General features: G+C 40.3%; 1 protein-coding gene across 1 annotated transcript; it reads left to right on the top strand.

Annotated features, from left to right (window-relative positions):
• Positions 1-11,721: 11,721 nt before the first annotated feature.
• On the top strand, positions 11,722-17,255 carry LOC107780111 (F-box/LRR-repeat protein 3). Its single transcript, XM_016600633.2, has 7 exons — positions 11,722-12,495; positions 12,604-12,729; positions 13,291-13,395; positions 13,494-13,893; positions 14,279-14,408; positions 14,489-14,783; positions 16,824-17,255. The coding sequence occupies exons 1-7, from the start codon at positions 11,866-11,868 to the stop codon at positions 17,067-17,069; spliced, it is 1,932 nt and encodes a 643-aa protein (XP_016456119.1). The 5' UTR covers positions 11,722-11,865; the 3' UTR covers positions 17,070-17,255.
• Positions 17,256-18,301: the final 1,046 nt, after the last annotated feature.

Here is an 18,301-nt window from a genome sequence, read left to right as displayed (position 1 = left end):
CCGACAATTTGACTTTCTCTCATAATGACGCCCTCGTCATTACTTTACACATTTTAGATACAGATGCCAAACACATCATGGTGGACGATGAAAGTGGAGCGCATTATCCATCCTCGAGTCCTCACCCAAATGAAACTTGAGGACAAGATATTGCCACACTGCATCACGCTAACCAGTTTTAATAATGCAGTTGAGTGGACATCAGGGGAAATTACGCTCCCCGTCTTGGCCGTCGACATAACTCTGGAGACGATATTCCACATCATGGACAGGGCCACCGCATACAATGATATAGTGGACGACCATGGATACATCCTATGAGAGCCATCCCCTCTAGCCTATACTAAGTAATTAAATTTCCAACACCATGGTGAATATTCAGCATACACGGAGAACAACATACGTCCTGGGAATGCTACCGCATCGCCTTAGACAGCACGGCAATCCGACAGAAAAAGACAAGGAAAAAGAAGCATAACAATCAATAGGACCGAGGTCGACGCAAGAAGAGACCAGGGACGTCATCGTGGATCCCGAAATGGTCGAGGCTGCAGATTCGGCCATAGAAGACCTCGACCCCATTCAATTGGAATTCAATGACCATAGCAAAAAGGCCTACATCGGCTGCAAACTCCGGGAACCAGGTAAATTCAGTCAATTCTTAATAACTAATGCAAACTTGTTTGCCTTCAGCCATGCAAATATGCCGGGCATCCCCAGGGAAATCGCCACATACAAATTAAACGTCGGCTTGTTCTACCCCCAATAAGGTAGTTCAGGTGTAAATTCAACCCCACCATCAATGAGGCAGTCCGCGAGGAGGTAGAGAAACTGTTAGAAAATGGCTCCATTAGGGAGTCGAAGTACCCCAAGTGGATCGCCAACGTAGTGATGGTCAAAAAGAAAAATGGGAAATGACGGATGTGCGTGGATTTCACAGACTTGAACAAAGCATGTCCGAAGGATTCGCTCCCATTACCCCACATCGATCAGCTCATCGACGCAATGGCCGGGCACGAGCTATTGAGTTTCTTGGATGCATACTCGGGCTATAACCAATACTTATGGAGGAAGAAAGTGAGGAAAAGACCACGTTCATAACCCACCAAGGAACATATTGTTATAGGGTCATGCCGTTTGGGCTGAAGAACGCGGGGGCTACATATCAAAGATTGGTCACAAAGATGTTTCAAGGACCATCTCGACAAGACCATGGAAGTATACATAGATGACATGTTAGTCAAGTTCGTAAAGGCAAAGGATCATATTGATCATTTAAAGGAAGCTTTCGACATACTAAGGCGGTACGCAATGAAACTAAATCCAGATAAATGCGCATTTGCTATAGCCTTTGGAAAGTTCCTGGTTTTTTTGGTGTCACAGTGAGGGATCGAGGTCAACCCAGACCAGATCAAAGCTATTGAGGGGATACCGAAAATCTTGACTACCAAGAAGCAAGTCCAGAGGTTGACCAGTTGAGTCCCCGCCCTATTGAGATTCATCTCGCGGTCGTTTGATAGATGTCATAAATTGTTTGACGCACTAAAAAAGGACAACGGTCTCGAATGGACTCCCGAGTGCATCCAAGCTCTACGGGAACTGAAGGCATACCTATCATCACCACCCCCGCTCACAAAACCCGAACCTGGGGAACACCTATTCGTCTATCTAGCCGTCTCCAAAGTAGCGGTAAGTGCAGTCCTGATACGCAAGAACAAAGGTACGCAATCTCCCATCTATTACATTAGGAAAACACTCATCGACGCCGAGACAAGGTACCCGCACCTCGAAAAATTAGCTCTGGCATTGGTTGTAGCTTCGCGAAAGCTTAGACCCTATTTCCAGTGCCACCCTATCTCGGTCGTTACATCCTTTCCCTTGAGGAGAATTTTGCACAAACCTGAGCTATCGGGGAGGCTGGCCAAATGGGCCATCGAACTAAGCGAGCACGATATCATATACAGTCGCGAACGGCGATAAAGTCGTCGGTGCTCACCGACTTCGTCGCAGACTTCAGTGCAAAGATAATGCCGGAAGTCAAAAAAAAAGTCGTTGAAGCTTCCCTCCAAACACAGGACCTTTGGGTCTTGTACACCGAGGGAGCATCCAACGCATCGGGATCCGAGCTGGGACTCGTACTCGAGGTCCCTACGGGCGAAGTTCTTCGTCAGTCCATAAGGTGACCAGAAATGACTAATAACGAGGCCGAGTATGAGGTCGTAATTACAGGGTTAAGGCTAGCACTCAAGTATGGGGCGAAACGATTGAGACTCCGCTGTGATTCCCAACTCGCAGTCAACCAAGTCACATGGACTTTCCAAATCAAGGAACAAAGTTTGCAAAAGCATCAGACCGAGATCTGCAAGCTACTGCCTGAGTTCAACGAATGCCAGCTCGACCAGATCCCACGTGCACAGAATGCCGAAGCGGACGACCTCGCCAAACTGGCCGCAACTACCAAAAGCATCACGACCGGGGATAAAAGTGTAGTCCACCTCCTCAAATCATCACTAGAACAAATCGAGGTAAGAACTGTGAGCTTAACTTAGGATTGGCACAATCGTATTATCGCCTACTTGCACGACGGCGCACTCCCAAATAACAAAAAAGAAGCTAAGAAACTAAGAATGCAAGCGGCCAGATACAGTCTCCTCCATAGCGACCTATACAAGAGGACTTACGGCGGCCCTCTGGCAAAATGATTGGGCTCGAACCAGACCCATCGCATCCTCGAAGAAGTCCATAAAGGCCATTGCGGTGCTCACTCTAACAATCGAGCACTCATCAGATGCCTCATACGAGCGGGATACTATTGTCCACCATGAAAAAACATGCCTCGGACTTCATGAAGACATGGGTCAGTCACCTATCCATGGTCGTTCATCAAGTGGGAAATGGATATCGTGGGCCCCCTCCCAGCAGGGCGAGGTAATATACGATTTCTTTTAGTTTTAACTGACTATTTCTCTAAGTGGGTGGAAGCAGAAGTGATCGCTCAAATACGGGAGCAAGAGGTAATCACATTTATATGGAGGAACATTATCTGCCGATTCGGCCTGGCCTAGGAGATTAACTATGACAACGGACCCTAGTTCACGGGGAAGAAAACCGTCAAATTCTTCAAGAAATGGCATATCAAGAGAATACTTTCAACCCCATATCACCCAGCGGGTAACGGACAAATGGAGTCCTCCAACAACTCCATACTAAACATCATGAAGAAAAAGCTTGAAGATGCCAAGGGACTCTGGCTGAAAATCCTGCCATAAGTATTATGGGCGTACCGAACAACTCCGAAGACGAACACAGGAGAGATGACCTACTCTTTGGTCTATGAGGTCGAGGCAGTAATACCAGTCAAAGTCGAAGAACCCAGCCTAAGGTACTCCCACAAAAGCGATATGAGTAATGATGAGAGTAGGAGGCGAGAACTCGACGAAATCGATGAACGAAGATATATGGCATACATAAGAATGGTCGCCCAAAAACAGCAAGCAGAATGCTATTACAACAAGAAAGCAAAGGTCGGGCTGCTTAAAGTTGGGGACTACGTGCTTAAAGCCAAAACTCAAGCAAGCAAAGACCCACAAGAAGGCAAGCTGGGAACAAACTGGGACGGCCCGTACAAAATCACAACAAAGCAAATAAGGGTTCATTCCAATTAGAGACAATGGAAGGGAAGCAATTACCAAACAATTAGAACATCAGCAACCTTAAGTACTTCAACTTCTAAGAGAAAAAGTGCCCCCTAAGCCGTACTCTTTTCCCCCTCACTTGCGTTTTGTCCCAATTGGGTTTTCTCAAGGAGGTTTTTAAACGAGGCGTCGAAGGGAATACTTCGAGACGAAGTATGGGAAGGAGGGACCATTTTTACTCTTTCATTGCCCGACTCCTCGATACTATCCAAGTCAAACAATGAAGGGACTAGGTAGACTGGGATTGGAACGCCAACCAACACCCAAAATCTGTAACTCTCCAAGTATGTAACTGAAACAACAACGTCGAAGTAATAAGAAACTTACATTTATCAGAACACCTTTTTGTGTTAAGGTTATGTTCGACCACACTCGAACAGCACATATCGTCCCTCAGCCACGATTTAACAAAAATTTAAGTTCGACCCAGTTTGAACAATACCTATCGGCCCTCGGCCTCAACATAGAAAAGGTTAAGTTCGACCACGCTCGAACAATACCCACCGGCCCTCGGCCGTGATATAACAGAAGGTTAAGTTCGACCCAGTTCGAACAACACCTATCGGCCCTCGGCTGCGATTTAACAAAAGGTCATGTTCGACCCAGTTCGAACAACGCCTATCAGCCCTTGGCAGCAACTTAGAAATGGTAAAGTTCGACCTAGTTCGAACAACACTTATCAGTCCTCGACCGCGATTTAATAAAAGGTCATGTTCGACCCAGTTCGAACAACGCCTATCGGCCCTCAACCGTGACTTAGAAAATATTAAGTTCGACCCAGCTCAAACAACACCTATCAGTCCTCGGCTGCGATTTAATAAAAGGTCATGTTCAACCCAGTTCGAACAACACCTATCAGCCATCGGCCGTGATTTAATAAAAAGTCATATTCGACCTAGTCTGAACAACACATATCAGCCCTCGGCCACGATCTAAATAAAAGTTCGAGTTTGACCCAGTTCGAAGAACACCCACCGGCCTTCGGCCGCAAGTTAAAAGGGAGAAAATTTGACCAAGTCCAAATAACACCCATCGAACCTCTACCGCGCTTCGACAAGCTTCGACATACACAAGAATAACAATAAAAGTACGACGGAGCAAAACATGAAAAGTGCAGAAACAAACCACAGCAAATAAGAAAGGTACAGATGAAAGCAAATCCAACTCCGAGTTTTATAAACAAAAGTTTATTACAAAAGGCTCATGAAGACACCAACAAAAATACACAAAAAGATAGAAAGTTCAAAAACTACTACTGGCCACCGCCATAACGACCTGTGATACCCTCGTCGGCCGTCCTCCAACGTCTTTCCCGTCCTCGTCCGGAGGGTATATGGAATCATACCAGGCCTCGTCCTCAAGATGATCAATAGTTTACTCGTTATCCCCACCTTCTTCACTAGGACGAGGCATAGTCGGGTCATAGCCACAAGCGACCTCAGTCTCACGAGCCTCGACCCGAGCGTCCTCAAAGTCCACGATAGGGATAGAACCCGCCATGTGCAACTCACACAGCACATCTAGTCGGGCCTCAGCATGAATCCACTATTCATATAACTCACAAGGAATGTTGGGGAAGCCAGAAGCCGTAGATGAAGAAGGCTGCGCAAGTTATTTGGCCTTCTCAACCACTAGAGCGACAACCCTATCATAGAGGTTAGAGGTCTCTTTATCCAACTCCCCAAACCTTTTGTCAAGCCGCTCTTCTTTAAGCTTCTCCGTTGACAAATCATTTTCTCGTTCGGAGCAAAGAGTTTGGTTTGCCACTTCAAGAGATTCCGCCCTCTTCTGAGCCTCCGACCGAGCGGATTCTGCCTTCTTTGGCTCCTCTATCTTCTCAGCGACCTCGCCACTAAGAGCCTCCGCCCCGAATTGACACTCCTCAAGTTGGCCCTGCAACAAGACCACTTGGGCTTATCACAGCACTGGGCTTCTACCCCCTGCTAAGCTCAAACTCTTCCTATTTGCTCCTCAACGTCCCTTCCAAGACGTTGCACTTCCCAACTACCCGCACCAGCTCCTCGTCCTTTTCCTTCAAGTCCTCCCTTAGCTGGCGCACATCTCCGCTTTCGCGGAGTCGATCGGAGCTCCCGATACTTCTCAAGACGTTTGAAGTACTTGTCCTACAACTTCACATAGATGTCTTTACATCTCTGCTCCCTATAAGCACTTTCAATCTCCAGAGCGACCGTCTGCAAAACGAACGAAAAGGAGTTAGAGCCTACAAAAGAGAGCAAAACGTAAGGAAGAGAATGGTCAACAAATGTACTTACCCAAAGGACGAGACCCACAATGTTATTTGATAGGGTGCTGTCACTTATAGTCTCGAGTGTCATACTTTCAATTTCAGAACAAATAGGACCGAGGGAGGGGACTATCTTCTCGGTGTTCACAAGAAGGTTACGATCCATCGGGATCGCAATAGTCCTTGAACCCCCTTCCAACCTCACTTCGAGTAAAGTAAGCCCCCATCGATCATCCTCAACTCGTCTATATCCATGTCGGAGCCAGATCCAACATCCTCCTCAGCAACGGCCTTTCTTCTATCATCAGTTCAAGAAGGCACGTCCGCCGCGACACCGGAAGATGAGGCCTCCTCGCGCCTCGAAAGTGTAGGGCCGTCATTATGTACCACGCCCTCGACCGTGTCCCCCATAGGACGTATGCCCATTTCTTCCAAGTGAGGGGCCTCAGGACTTTCCTCGGGGCTCTCTCCAATATGTACTGTGTTGTTTCTCGAAGGACAAAGCCACAACCTCCCACATTAACGGCTGCCTACCCCTCTCCCCCCGTATCCACGGCTCTCCTCTTACAAGGTATTAGACCACCGTCATCAGGAGAGACGTTGTCCTCATCAACTAACGAGAAGAGTTGGGGAGCAGCAGTTGCAGATAGAATGGAGACGGGATCCCGAACTACGGTAACTACGGTTCAGATCGATACAGACGACGTAGTAGTTGCAACAGGAGCCGAAGGGGATAATGCAGCGGTCGCCTAGAGGGCACTGGTGTCCGGCTCCTCCTAGAACCCCTGTCTGAGAAAAAGACAATATTAAGTTAGCATAACGAATCCATACACAATAGAAAATGGAGCGGCCACGATCAAAGAAAGGAAATTACTAGTAGAAGGGAGAGTAGGCTTGAATTTCTCGAATAAACTTGGCCAGTCACGGATCCCTATGATGTAAGAGAGGAGTCACTGGACCCAGTCGGAGATATGAGAGACCAGAGGAGGAGGCTGGCTGTTGGCTGCAAAAGAGAAGTAAAAATATCAAAATTCAGGACCAAAAACGAACGCAAAAAGAGACAGGGCACTCACGAGTGTAGTTCCAAGCTTCAGGAAAGCCGTTGACGTTGGCTATGACGTCCTCGATCCTGACAAAGAAGAAGTTAAGCCAGAACTGACCATTTGCTTTGTCGTCCATCTTCACCACCAAACATTTTCCTCCTTGGTGGCAAAAGTTCATCATCGTCCCCCTATAAAAGTCAGGGGCGTATAGGTGTATCAAGTGTTATAGCGTCAGCTCGGCGAATTTTGTCAACATCTTTATCACCTTGTAGATGTACGGTGCAAGTTGAGTCGGGAAGACACCGTAGTGATGACAAAACTCCTCCACTAACGGGATGGGGGAAAAGAATAGCCGATGAGGAAAGGATAGGCATAAAGAGCGCAGTACCCATGATGATGGACTTGTACTACATCCCCCTCAACCAGGATCAGCTCAACATAGTTGGGAAGGCCGAATTTGGCTTTAAGTTTCGCCAATTCCTTAGGCATTATCGTTGATTTAAAAACTCCAGGCGCGATGTCCGGTACTTTAGTAAGATCAGACCTGGAATCGGGATTACGCAGGATTATTTCCTCCATCGATGGGTAGGTTTCATCCTCAACAATGGCGGGAGCGCTCTCCTCATGGGAGGGAAATACCACTGCCAAGGGAGCAACACGACTCCCCTCACCAGCATTAGAAGATACGTTACAGAGAAGAAATTCGAAGAAGAAGAGAGCAAGAGAAAGATATGGTGCTTCGAAACGTTAGAGAATTTAAAAACTCCAAAATGGGGTTCAAGGATCTCTATTTATAAAAGTCATGGCACCGAAACCGAAAATAGTTCATTATGATTGGCACTGGAACCAAAGCGGCATGTCTAGTCAAAGTTCGCACGCGAAACAAAGCGACACATCGGGAATATGCGTCATAATGACGCATGGCATCATGACGTCATCCTAACCCGTGGACAACATAACTCCAGCAAATCACCCGGAAAATTCGTAGCATTTGAAATGTGTGGCCCATAGAGGGCCACGTCGCCTGTTCTCTGCAACAACCATGACTTGTGTAGTCCGCTTAATTAGCTCGACCACCAGCCACATGATCTGCTCATCAAACCCGCCCGGGAAGACGGCCTCAGTAAGAGGAGGGGCTAACTGTATGAGTCAAAATCTATCCCTAGAATACTTAAGTCAAAATGGTATTAGTGAAACATTCACAGACCGCCACGTGTCGAAGTGATATAAGAAACAATGAAGGTTGTGGTCGAAGAGTCAGCAAGGGCTGAAGTCGAGGAGTCATCAAGGATCGAGGCCGAAGTCGAATACCCTTTACAGAGTTATAACGGCTAGTTTCAAGATAGGACAGAAAAGAGAATATTCTAGTAGATATTCTCTACACTGTACTATTAGGATTTCTAGGAACATGTTACCTATAAATAGAAAAAGATACAATGATAGGGACATGGGATATTCACTCGTAAAATATACTTTGACTTTATAGAGAGAATCTGGTCTCATCACAAGCACACAAAAATAACCTTTTCACTAAGATTCTGGCCTACACTTTTCTACTGTATCCGAGAATATCTCGAAAACTCAAAGGCTTATCCATCATTCTTGATTGTCACAAAGAATATTCATTGATTTCATCCTTTTTTCGGTGACTCCTTTACATTTATTTACATAAATATCATTTATTGTTATTCATCACTATTTAATGTTATATTACTTTTGTTAGGATCCTCGAATATTGTCATTATCGTGCACTTTCATAACCTTCAGAATAGATCTACATGCTACATGTCGTAATACCACGGATTTTATCTTTAGGATATTATTATTAACCTAGAGTAAACCTCATCTACATAAAATTTAATTAGTTGAATCAAGATTTATATTTTTGGTCAAATAGTTCACATAATGCTATATAGGACGACAAGTGGAGATTAGAAAAATAAATATTTTAATACCATATGTCTTTGAATAGTAAACGGAAGGACAACAACGGTCAAAATTTCTAGTGTATTAATCTTAGGAATTAATCTCCATCGCCACTTGTCCACTTGATACTTTATCTTGTAGTATATATTATGTAATCCTTAATTTAGAACAATATAAAAGGAGTATTGATTCCTTTACATTTTGGAAAGTCTATTAAGTTCCTTGGATATTCTTTTCTACTAGATACTAACCTCTTTTGCGCTGCAACTTTGAGTTTATTAACATGGCCTAGAGAGTTGGCAGGCTATGATTGAGGAATTCAATTATTTTTCCTTAAAGAATAGTTAGTCAATTTTAGAGGATTATTCCATTTTAGTACACTAATAGCTTGTTTGGCCCCGCTCCTCCAAGGTAAAAAATATTTCAAATAAGTTTTTTTTTTTTTTTTAAAGTTGAAGTGTTAGACCAAATTTTTAGAAGAAAAAAAATACTTTTGAGTAGAAGCAAAAACAATTTTGGAGAAGTAAAAAAATTAGTTTATCTTCGGAAGCACTTTTTTTGAAAAATATTTTTGAGGAAAATACACTTAGAAGTACTTTTTTTACAGCTTGGCCAAACACTAATTGCTGCTCAGAAGTGCTTTTTAAATTAATTAGCCAAACACAAAATGCTTCTCACCAAAGATACTTTTGAAAAAAATACTTTAAAATAAAAAACATTTATCAAAATAAACTGATTTTAGAATCTTGCAAACGGGCTATAATAATAATAATAATTTAATACAATCTTTTTTACTGCTATCGGGGTTACTTAGTTTGATACTCCCTCTATTTTACTTTACGCGAACTCATTTGATTGAACACGAACTTTAAAAGAAGAGAGAAAATTTTAGAATTTGTGGTATAAAATAAGACACGTATAATTTGTGTGAATATAAATCATTGTATAAAATTAATTTTTTTTTCAAATATAAAAATAAATCATTATTTTTAGCACCGACTATAAAAAATAGGTTCGTACATAATTTATCTTAAATGAATTGGAGTATATTTATCTGTGCAGGTACGGTAATATAGGTACGGTCATTGCACGTTTCAATCTTTATTATTGTCTGCCGTGACCACTTTGACGAATTTACGTTATTTCTGGGGACCCACTATGAGTGGTATTTCGTGCGCCCCTTTATCTGTGTGCTAGCATGTATCTTGGCCATTGATTATTGTTAAGGCTACTTATTCAAAGGATCAGATCCCTTTGACTTTAGTATCTTTAACACCACCCTGCCAAATTCAGATGAATTTTAACTTCTTCTTTTGTTCTTTTCATCTGCGATTATTATAAGAGCCAGTTTGACATAAGAAATTTTTTTTATTTTTTTTAAAAATAATGCTTGGTTATCAAAATCTTACAATTTTTTCAATCTCACTTAAAAATATATTTTTAAATTTAAAAAACTAGTGAGAACTAGTTTTTCAATTGAAAATAGAAAGGTTGCCGATGTTTAGTTGCATATGTTAAAAAAAGGACATTCAAATATGTTACAAAAATTATAACCAAACACAACTTCATCTTCAATTCAAATTTTAGTAAAATTTCAAATTTGATTTTTTTTTTGGAATTCATGTCCAAATGCCTACTATAAGATTCTTTTCTTCATTTTTCTTTTTGTAACTTTTTGGGGCCGCAGAGGCTCATAAATGGGACAAAGTAGGATTAAGAACTTGAAGAAATCATCTGACGCCTCATATAATGGCATTTTATTATACAAGATTAACATTTTTTTTTTTTTTTTGCAATATATATGTTCCGTTGATCTAAAGTTGGACCCCATATTTAGCTTCTAAATTAGAATCAAGCGAAAAATCATTAAGTTTTGTAGGAATATTTTTATTTGTACTTATGTGTGGCAGAGCCACTCATTAGCGAGGGGAGTTAATTGACATCCTTTATCAAAAAATTATAGATAAATACATACTATATGTTGACTTTATTTATATTTTTATGTATTTATTTATATTTTGACTGCTTTTGATAAAAATTGTAACGCCGCCACGACTTATGTACGTACAAATATGGATATCAAATTTGATCCACAAAAGTTTCACCTGTCTAAACAGCTCGATCCACATGGCCATACTGTGGTACTGTTCTAAATAGACTTTGAACTTGGTCATAAGTGTTAATTTGACTCAGATCCCTTTTGGTTTTTCAAATTTTCACGTGGCTGTTTTATGACTCTTTAAGTCATCGACGTCGATTAAAAAAGAAAGTGTTAACTGTTGAATACGTTTGAGTTGTACAAGTTTAATTTATAATCATTTCTCAACTCATTTTGAATAAGCCATTTTAGTTGAGTATATCTCATCTCAACTAAAACTTGGCCTAACTCGTTCGTTTCATGTTGCAACTTGCAATACTTATATTTGTAAAAAAATATACATCAACTTCAAATGGTACAATAGCATCACGTCTTTGGCCACTTATATGAGTAGGCCATGCCGCCTTTGCGTTTACAGATCACTTATCAATCACTGCATCTCCATCTCTCCCATCATCACTCTACTTATCTTCCTTTCTCTTTCCCAATTAAGTTGACAAGACATGCACACTTGTCTTCTTTTTCGCTATGGCACCACCGCTGGCACAATTCTCATAGCACCTGGGAATTTTCGATACCCACTTGGAATATATCGCTCTATACCATGATCGCCATCTTCGTCCGCAAGACCCGTTTTGGCATTTCTCGTAGTCTTTCTTCTTCCACCCTCCAACCCCTTCTCAACGTTCGTCTCCTCTTCCTCTTTGTCCCCACATAATACAACTTACAAACCCTTTTCTTTTCTTGGGCATTTTCCTATTAGAAGAAGAAGATCTGCACAGGACGTATCTGACTTGTTGAGATTAGCAGCAGCAGTAGTAGTAGTAGTTTTTGTTGTTGTCGTTTGCTATTGTTTACATGGATTCTGCTAGTTTACTTTGTCTTCTCAATGAGGATCTTCTTATCCGTATTCTATCCTTCCTTACCTATGATTCCGACCGAAAAGCTTTCCGTTTGGTATGTAAAGCATTCCACCGAGTTGACTCCCTCCACCGAACCCATCTTCAGATCCTTCGTCCGGAGTTCATCACAACACTTCTCTCCAAATTCCCAAATATTTACTCCCTAGACCTCTCCATCTGCCCCCAAATCGACGACTCTGCTGTTTCCATACTGCTGACCGTGGGTTGTGATTGGAGTAGGAGGCTCAAAAGACTGGTGCTGAGTCGGTGCACCGGGTTGAGATCAGCTGGATTGGAACTGCTTGTGAAGTCGTGTCCTTTTTTGGAGTCTATTGATGTGTCCTACTGCTGGGATTTTGGTGATAGGGAAGCTGCGGCTTTATCTATTTGTGGTGGGTCTTTAAGAGATTTGAAAATGGATAGGTGCTTGGGTGTTACTGATGTTGGTTTGGCTAAAATTGCAATTGGGTGTCAATGCCTTGAGATACTTAGCTTGAAATGGTGTCTTGAAATTACTGATCTTGGGATTGATCTTTTGTCCAAGAAATGTACACAACTCAAGCACCTTGACATTTCATATTTAAAGGTTAATTTTGTTATCTTGTCATCCTTCTCTTTGTTCTTATTATCAAATAAAGGTAAATGTAGTTATTATGGAAATGCAAAAAGTGGGTTTAATTTGGTTTTGTTTCAGGTTACTAGTGGGTCGCTGCGTTCTATAAGCAGTATGGAGAAGTTGGAGTTTTTGGCTATGGTTGGGTGCGGCGTTGTGGACGATGAAGGACTGCATTATCTTGGAAATGGGTGTCCTTCGCTTCAGGTGATTTACACCTTTGGCAAACTATTGTGATGAGTTGTAAAAACGAAAGTATGAGATGATAGCTGTTTTTGGTTCGGTCTTAAGCTGACCTTTACTGTGTTGCTAGTGATCGTTTGCCCATTTGAAGCTTGAAAATAGACTTTGTATGTGTATGCAGTTGCTCCTTAGATAAGCACATGTCTATAGCTTGTTGAATTTTAAATGCTTATCTTAGAAGTAAAAAATAGAGTTTGAGTTTGTTTTTGTGAACTTATAGTAGTTCGTTTCAATGTCATGGATGAAACTAAATTAAGTTCGTCTATATGACATTTTTCTGATGGCCAGATTATGCAGTGAGCGCATGAATCTGGAACACAGGAAATGCTTTATTGGAAATTATGGTAGATGATTTTTTCTGGTATCTATCTATCCATGAATATATGAAATTAGTACGCCAAAGCTCAAACCTTTAGCCTATGTTGTGGCTACTTTACCTCTGAGAAAAACTGGTCGTGAAATTGTCTTCAGGTTTGTGTAATTTACTTAGTTGTCATAATTATTAAGAAAATTGTCTGATCGCAGGCACTGGATGTATCAAGGTGTGACAGATTAAGCTCATCCGCCCTAGCTTTCTTGATCAAAGGACATCCCTCGATGCTACAAATCCATGCTAGTTACTCTTTCAGTGTGAGTAAATTCATTGTTAGAACGAACATTTTGAATTATTCCTTGTGGAGTTTTTGATGTTGGTTCTGCAATTTAGATTGAGAATCTTGATGCACCAGGAGTTTCCTACTAAAGTCATCCAAGGGCTGAAGGACCTAAAGAATCTGAAAACGCTCATACTTGATGGAGCACCAGTTTCTGAATCATTCTTCAAGATCATTAATTTCAGTTGCAAGTATTTGGTTGAAATAGGGTTAGGCAAATGCAAAGGAGTGACTGACTTGGGCATTTTCCAGCTGGTATCAGGGGGTGTTAATTTAAAAGTCTTGAATCTCACATGCTGCAGCGATCTTACAGATAATGCAATATCAGCTATCACAGATTCTTGCCGGAGTGTTTTGTGCCTCAAGTTGGAGTGCTGCAACTCGCTCACGGAGAAGAGCCTATATCGCCTTGGATTACATTGTTCCTTACTTGAGGAGCTTGATCTTACTGATTGTGTTGGAGTCAGTGACACTGGTGAGACTCAAACCATTCGGTCTTTTGTTCTTTATTTACATATTTATTCCGCCACCATTACAACCATGCATGTGTATCCACAAAAAAGTTTATGTGCTCGTATATTCTGGGTTCTATTGCCTTTTTTTTATAGTCATTAAGTTTTGAGCTTTTTGTTGGCTTTCTGTTCCTCAAGGTCAAGACATCTGATTTTTTTCTTCTTGTAAAGACATCTTGAAGCTTCGTGCCCTCATTTCTCAAATTTCCTCGTGTTATTCTTCGATGATATGGTTACTCCAAAAATTGTGCAGTTAGTGGGTTAACTTTATGTTAAGCCTTTCTAGCTAGGAATTCAGCTACCCTTTAAAGGTGCGCTAATATGTGGTGCATCTCATGTTTTCTGCAGGACTTCATTACCTGTCTAAATGTACAAAGCTTGTATGTCTAAAGTTGGGATTATGTACTAACATTACCGACAAGGGCCTGTACTATATTTCTAGAAACTGCAGAGAGATTCGTGAACTTGATCTATACCGGTAAAATTTATTTTCCCACCTAACTTATCCCGTCAATTTGAGAACGTCTTCTTATATGATATCTTGAAAACCATTTGCAGATGCAAAGGAATTGGTGATAATGGACTCTATGCTTTATCAAGTGGTTGCAAAAGAATGCAGAAGTTAAACTTGTCTTACTGCTCTGAGGTCACCGATAAAGGGATTGAGTATCTTGGCTATCTACCAGAGCTCTATAACCTCGAGATGCGTTGTCTTTGGAATGTCACAGGCACTGGTTTAACAGCACTTGCTACTGGATGCAAGAGACTTGCTGAATTGGATGTGAAGGATTGTGCTTATATCGATGATTCGGGTTTCATGGCTCTTGCTTATTACTCTAGGAATTTGCAACAGGTATTATTGCCCAATCTTGAACTACTCTCTCTACTTCTTTGTAATTGATGATGCTGTCAATGTGATGTGCTTTCCACATTACCAGTTGATTAGTAATGCTTAAATGGTAAGAAAATTACACCTTTGGTCAGTCTTTATCATTTTCTCGAAATCTTGAAAGAGTTATGTTAATACTCCCTTTTGATAGACGAACAAACATTTGTGTTACAAATCAGGTTTCAAATATTAGTCAACAGCTTTTCGCCTCAAGTCTTTCAGATATATTATTATGATCCTTTTATTTGACAGGAGTTGTTGAATCCCACACTGAAAATTGGTCAAAGTTACCTCTTGTAAAATACACTCAGTTTTTTATGGAAAGACTACTTGTTAGGATCAAGCAATCCTGGTTTTCTTTTTTTCCTAGTTCAAAGTAGAGTAGTGATTGCATATTCAAATTTAACAAGCAGATTTGCTAGATAATTTTTTGGTGTAATTTTCTGGATCCATGATAAGATATGTTAGAATTATGTGGTGATTCTAGCTCCGTCTGGCATCTGTTTCATCCTAAACTTTATTATGTCGCTATATGCACAATGCTGAAAGGACTCGGACTTTTGTATCAACCCTAAAAAACTGGTCAATTCTTTTTGTTATGCTTAAAAAGTTCAGTATACCCCTACTTTTTGGATACCAATCAAAGTTTTTTGCTATATTATCTGCAATCTTTTGACTGATCAAACTTGATATTGAGCTTATCAAACTCAATTAATCATCAGATACACTTACTGAAAAACTTCCTTTTCCCCTTTTAGATCATACTTGAATTTTTGACTTGATTTTTTCCCCCATATCATGAGGTTTAAAATTGAGACCATCTGAGGATCAACTGAACCTGATTTTTTCTGAACTTCAATTAAAGGACAAAAGGATAAGTTCAAACATGACGTCTCTTTTAACATCATTCTTGTATGCATCTGTATGGTGGTTACTGCACTCTTCAACCAGGTCATCAGTTAGAATCAACTCACAAATTTGGGCATGTGGCACAATTATTTATTTAAAAAACTGATGCCATAACTCAACTTGAAAGTTAGAACATGCTTGATTGACCTTTTATCTTTGTTGTCTGTTCAAGAATCAGATGCTGCACATGACAGTGCATTTGTTTGTTAAGACTCTTGAACTGAAATGAGCATTCATCAGTTTTAATGATTGCCCTTGCTATTGCTCTATGTTTTTGTGATAGAATGAACAATCTCTTATAGATTTAACTGGGTTAAATACTTGTTTAACATGGTGAGTTCGAAATAAAGCTCATAATCATTTAGTTCTTTAGTAATACAGACCTTTTCATGTCAAGTGCACTAAGTAATATTAGCCGGAATTGACTCAGTTTCTACAAATGGTATGGTTAAATACTTGGCTAGATGCATGTAGCTGTCTTTGGAACCCTTGGGCCTTGATGCTTGTCTGTGCATTCTGACTTGGTTATGCGTGCTATGGTATAGACAACACATTTATTCTCCTATATTTCCGTTGTTCACATGTATTCGTAAATAATATACATTATTGTGCGGTACATACCATGCTTTTGCGTCCTTGAATACCTAAATGGGAATAGAGGCTTATGCCTGGAGCACCTTGTGTTCTTTTGGGCAAGATCTTCAAAATCATTATATCCGCCTTCACTGGAGACAAGTTTTGTGTTGAAATGATATATGTTCCAAAGCTCTATGACACTTTTATGGGTGCTTTTGCTCTTTTTGGTCTAAATCTTATAAAGTTGTATGTACAGCAAAATATTTTTCCTGCAAGTAATTATGGAGCAATCTCATTCTTCAGGAGCAATTTCATTCTTCGATATAAAATTTTGAGCACTAATTCTTCCTAAAAAGAGAATGAATTCAATGCATTTGAAATGCATCTTGAAGTTGTCATTTATTCATGTTCATAGGAGATCCTTGTACAATTGCAAACTTGATACTGAATTGTTTTCTGTATATCAAATTTTGTCAGTTGAATTTGTTTACAAATGCTGAAATAAATCTTTGATTGCAGATTAATTTGAGTCATTGTGCAATCTCGGATGTTGGCCTCTGCATGGTGATGGGGAACTTGACACGCTTGCAGGATGCCAAGCTTGTAAACCTTTTCAATGTATCAACAAATGGCCTTGAAGTTGCTCTTCGTGCTTGCTGTGTTCGGCTGAAGAAAATTAAGGTGGTTGCTTCCCTGAGGCTACATCTTACACCAGACATAGTTGAGACATTGAGTGCAAGGGGTTGCAGGATTAGGTGGGATTAGGGCCAAATATGACAGCATTATATCCAGTGTGTGTTACCATTTTTTTTGATACTAGTGGAGCATTATATCGGGTAACTCTACTCACCAAAAGCTAAATATATGACAGCATTATATGACTGTTGTAGCCACAGCCTCCACTTGCATGAATTGGAGTACTACAATACATTTGAGCAGTTGAACCTAAAACTCCTCCCATTACATTAGTAAAGCAGAAATTTTCCTTCACGTTGTAAAAGTCCACCTAAGAGAATTTGCACGGTCTTGGACTCTTCACTTGTGTGGACACATTGCATAAAATTCTTATGTACTTTGCAGTCTGGAGATTAACTATGGATGTTTAAACATCTTACCAGTGGATTTCTAAAGCTAGTGGCGGAGAATATCTTCTTATCTGCTGGATTGTGTTTTTGTCAACTTTTTCTAATTGTTGTCATCGTAGTTTCAGAAAAGAGATTTTACTATGGAACCAGAAGCGGGTCAATGATTTACTTTCTAATAGCTGAATGTGTAAATTTTTACACAGAAGCAAAAAAAGAATTAACCTAAATAGCAGCCCCCGCAATTAACTAAACTAAAAATAGTAATCTATGTATAATCTACATATAATATGTATATAATCTAAGTATACCGACTAAAAAAATATAATATATGTATAATCTAAGTATACCGACTAGAAAAATATAAAAGTAACAATGAAACTAGTCTGCTATTGTGTAAAGATCCCATCGTGGCTGTGCAATCCCCCAAAAAAAAAAACAAAGGAAAAAGGTAATCACAAATCTGCACAATTTCTGGTTGGGGTGTTTGCACAATTTCTGGCAGGGGTGTTCGTCGGCCGGTATGGTACGATATTTACATATTTTGATTCGATATTTTCGGTTTCTTAAAATACTATACCAATAACGTGTCTAATTATATTCCGTATGGTTTGACTTTTCTCCTTTCGGTGTTTATTCGGTACAGTAACTTCGGTTTATTCGGTTTCAATATTAACTAGTGCATAAAGCCATAAACTGTAATAGTCTTAATTAAAGTACTCACAAATATAAAAATGAAAACGTTCTAAGCTCACATGACTATTGACAAAAAATTTGTCCAAAACCAGCAAGTATCAACCCATAGAGAAAAAAGGTACATAAAAGAATAAATTTAATCATTAAAAATGTCTTGTTACTTGCTTAGAGCTAATTGCTGAAGTTAAAGAATACAACAAGACCTAATCCAACATATGC

The sequence above is a fragment of the Nicotiana tabacum genome, chromosome 19 (genome assembly GCF_000715075.1).
Source record: "Nicotiana tabacum cultivar K326 chromosome 19, ASM71507v2, whole genome shotgun sequence".
In the NCBI taxonomy this organism is placed as follows: Eukaryota; Viridiplantae; Streptophyta; class Magnoliopsida; order Solanales; family Solanaceae; genus Nicotiana; species Nicotiana tabacum.
Note: the sequence above shows the minus strand (reverse complement) of the source record. Positions and strands in the feature narration are given on the sequence as shown.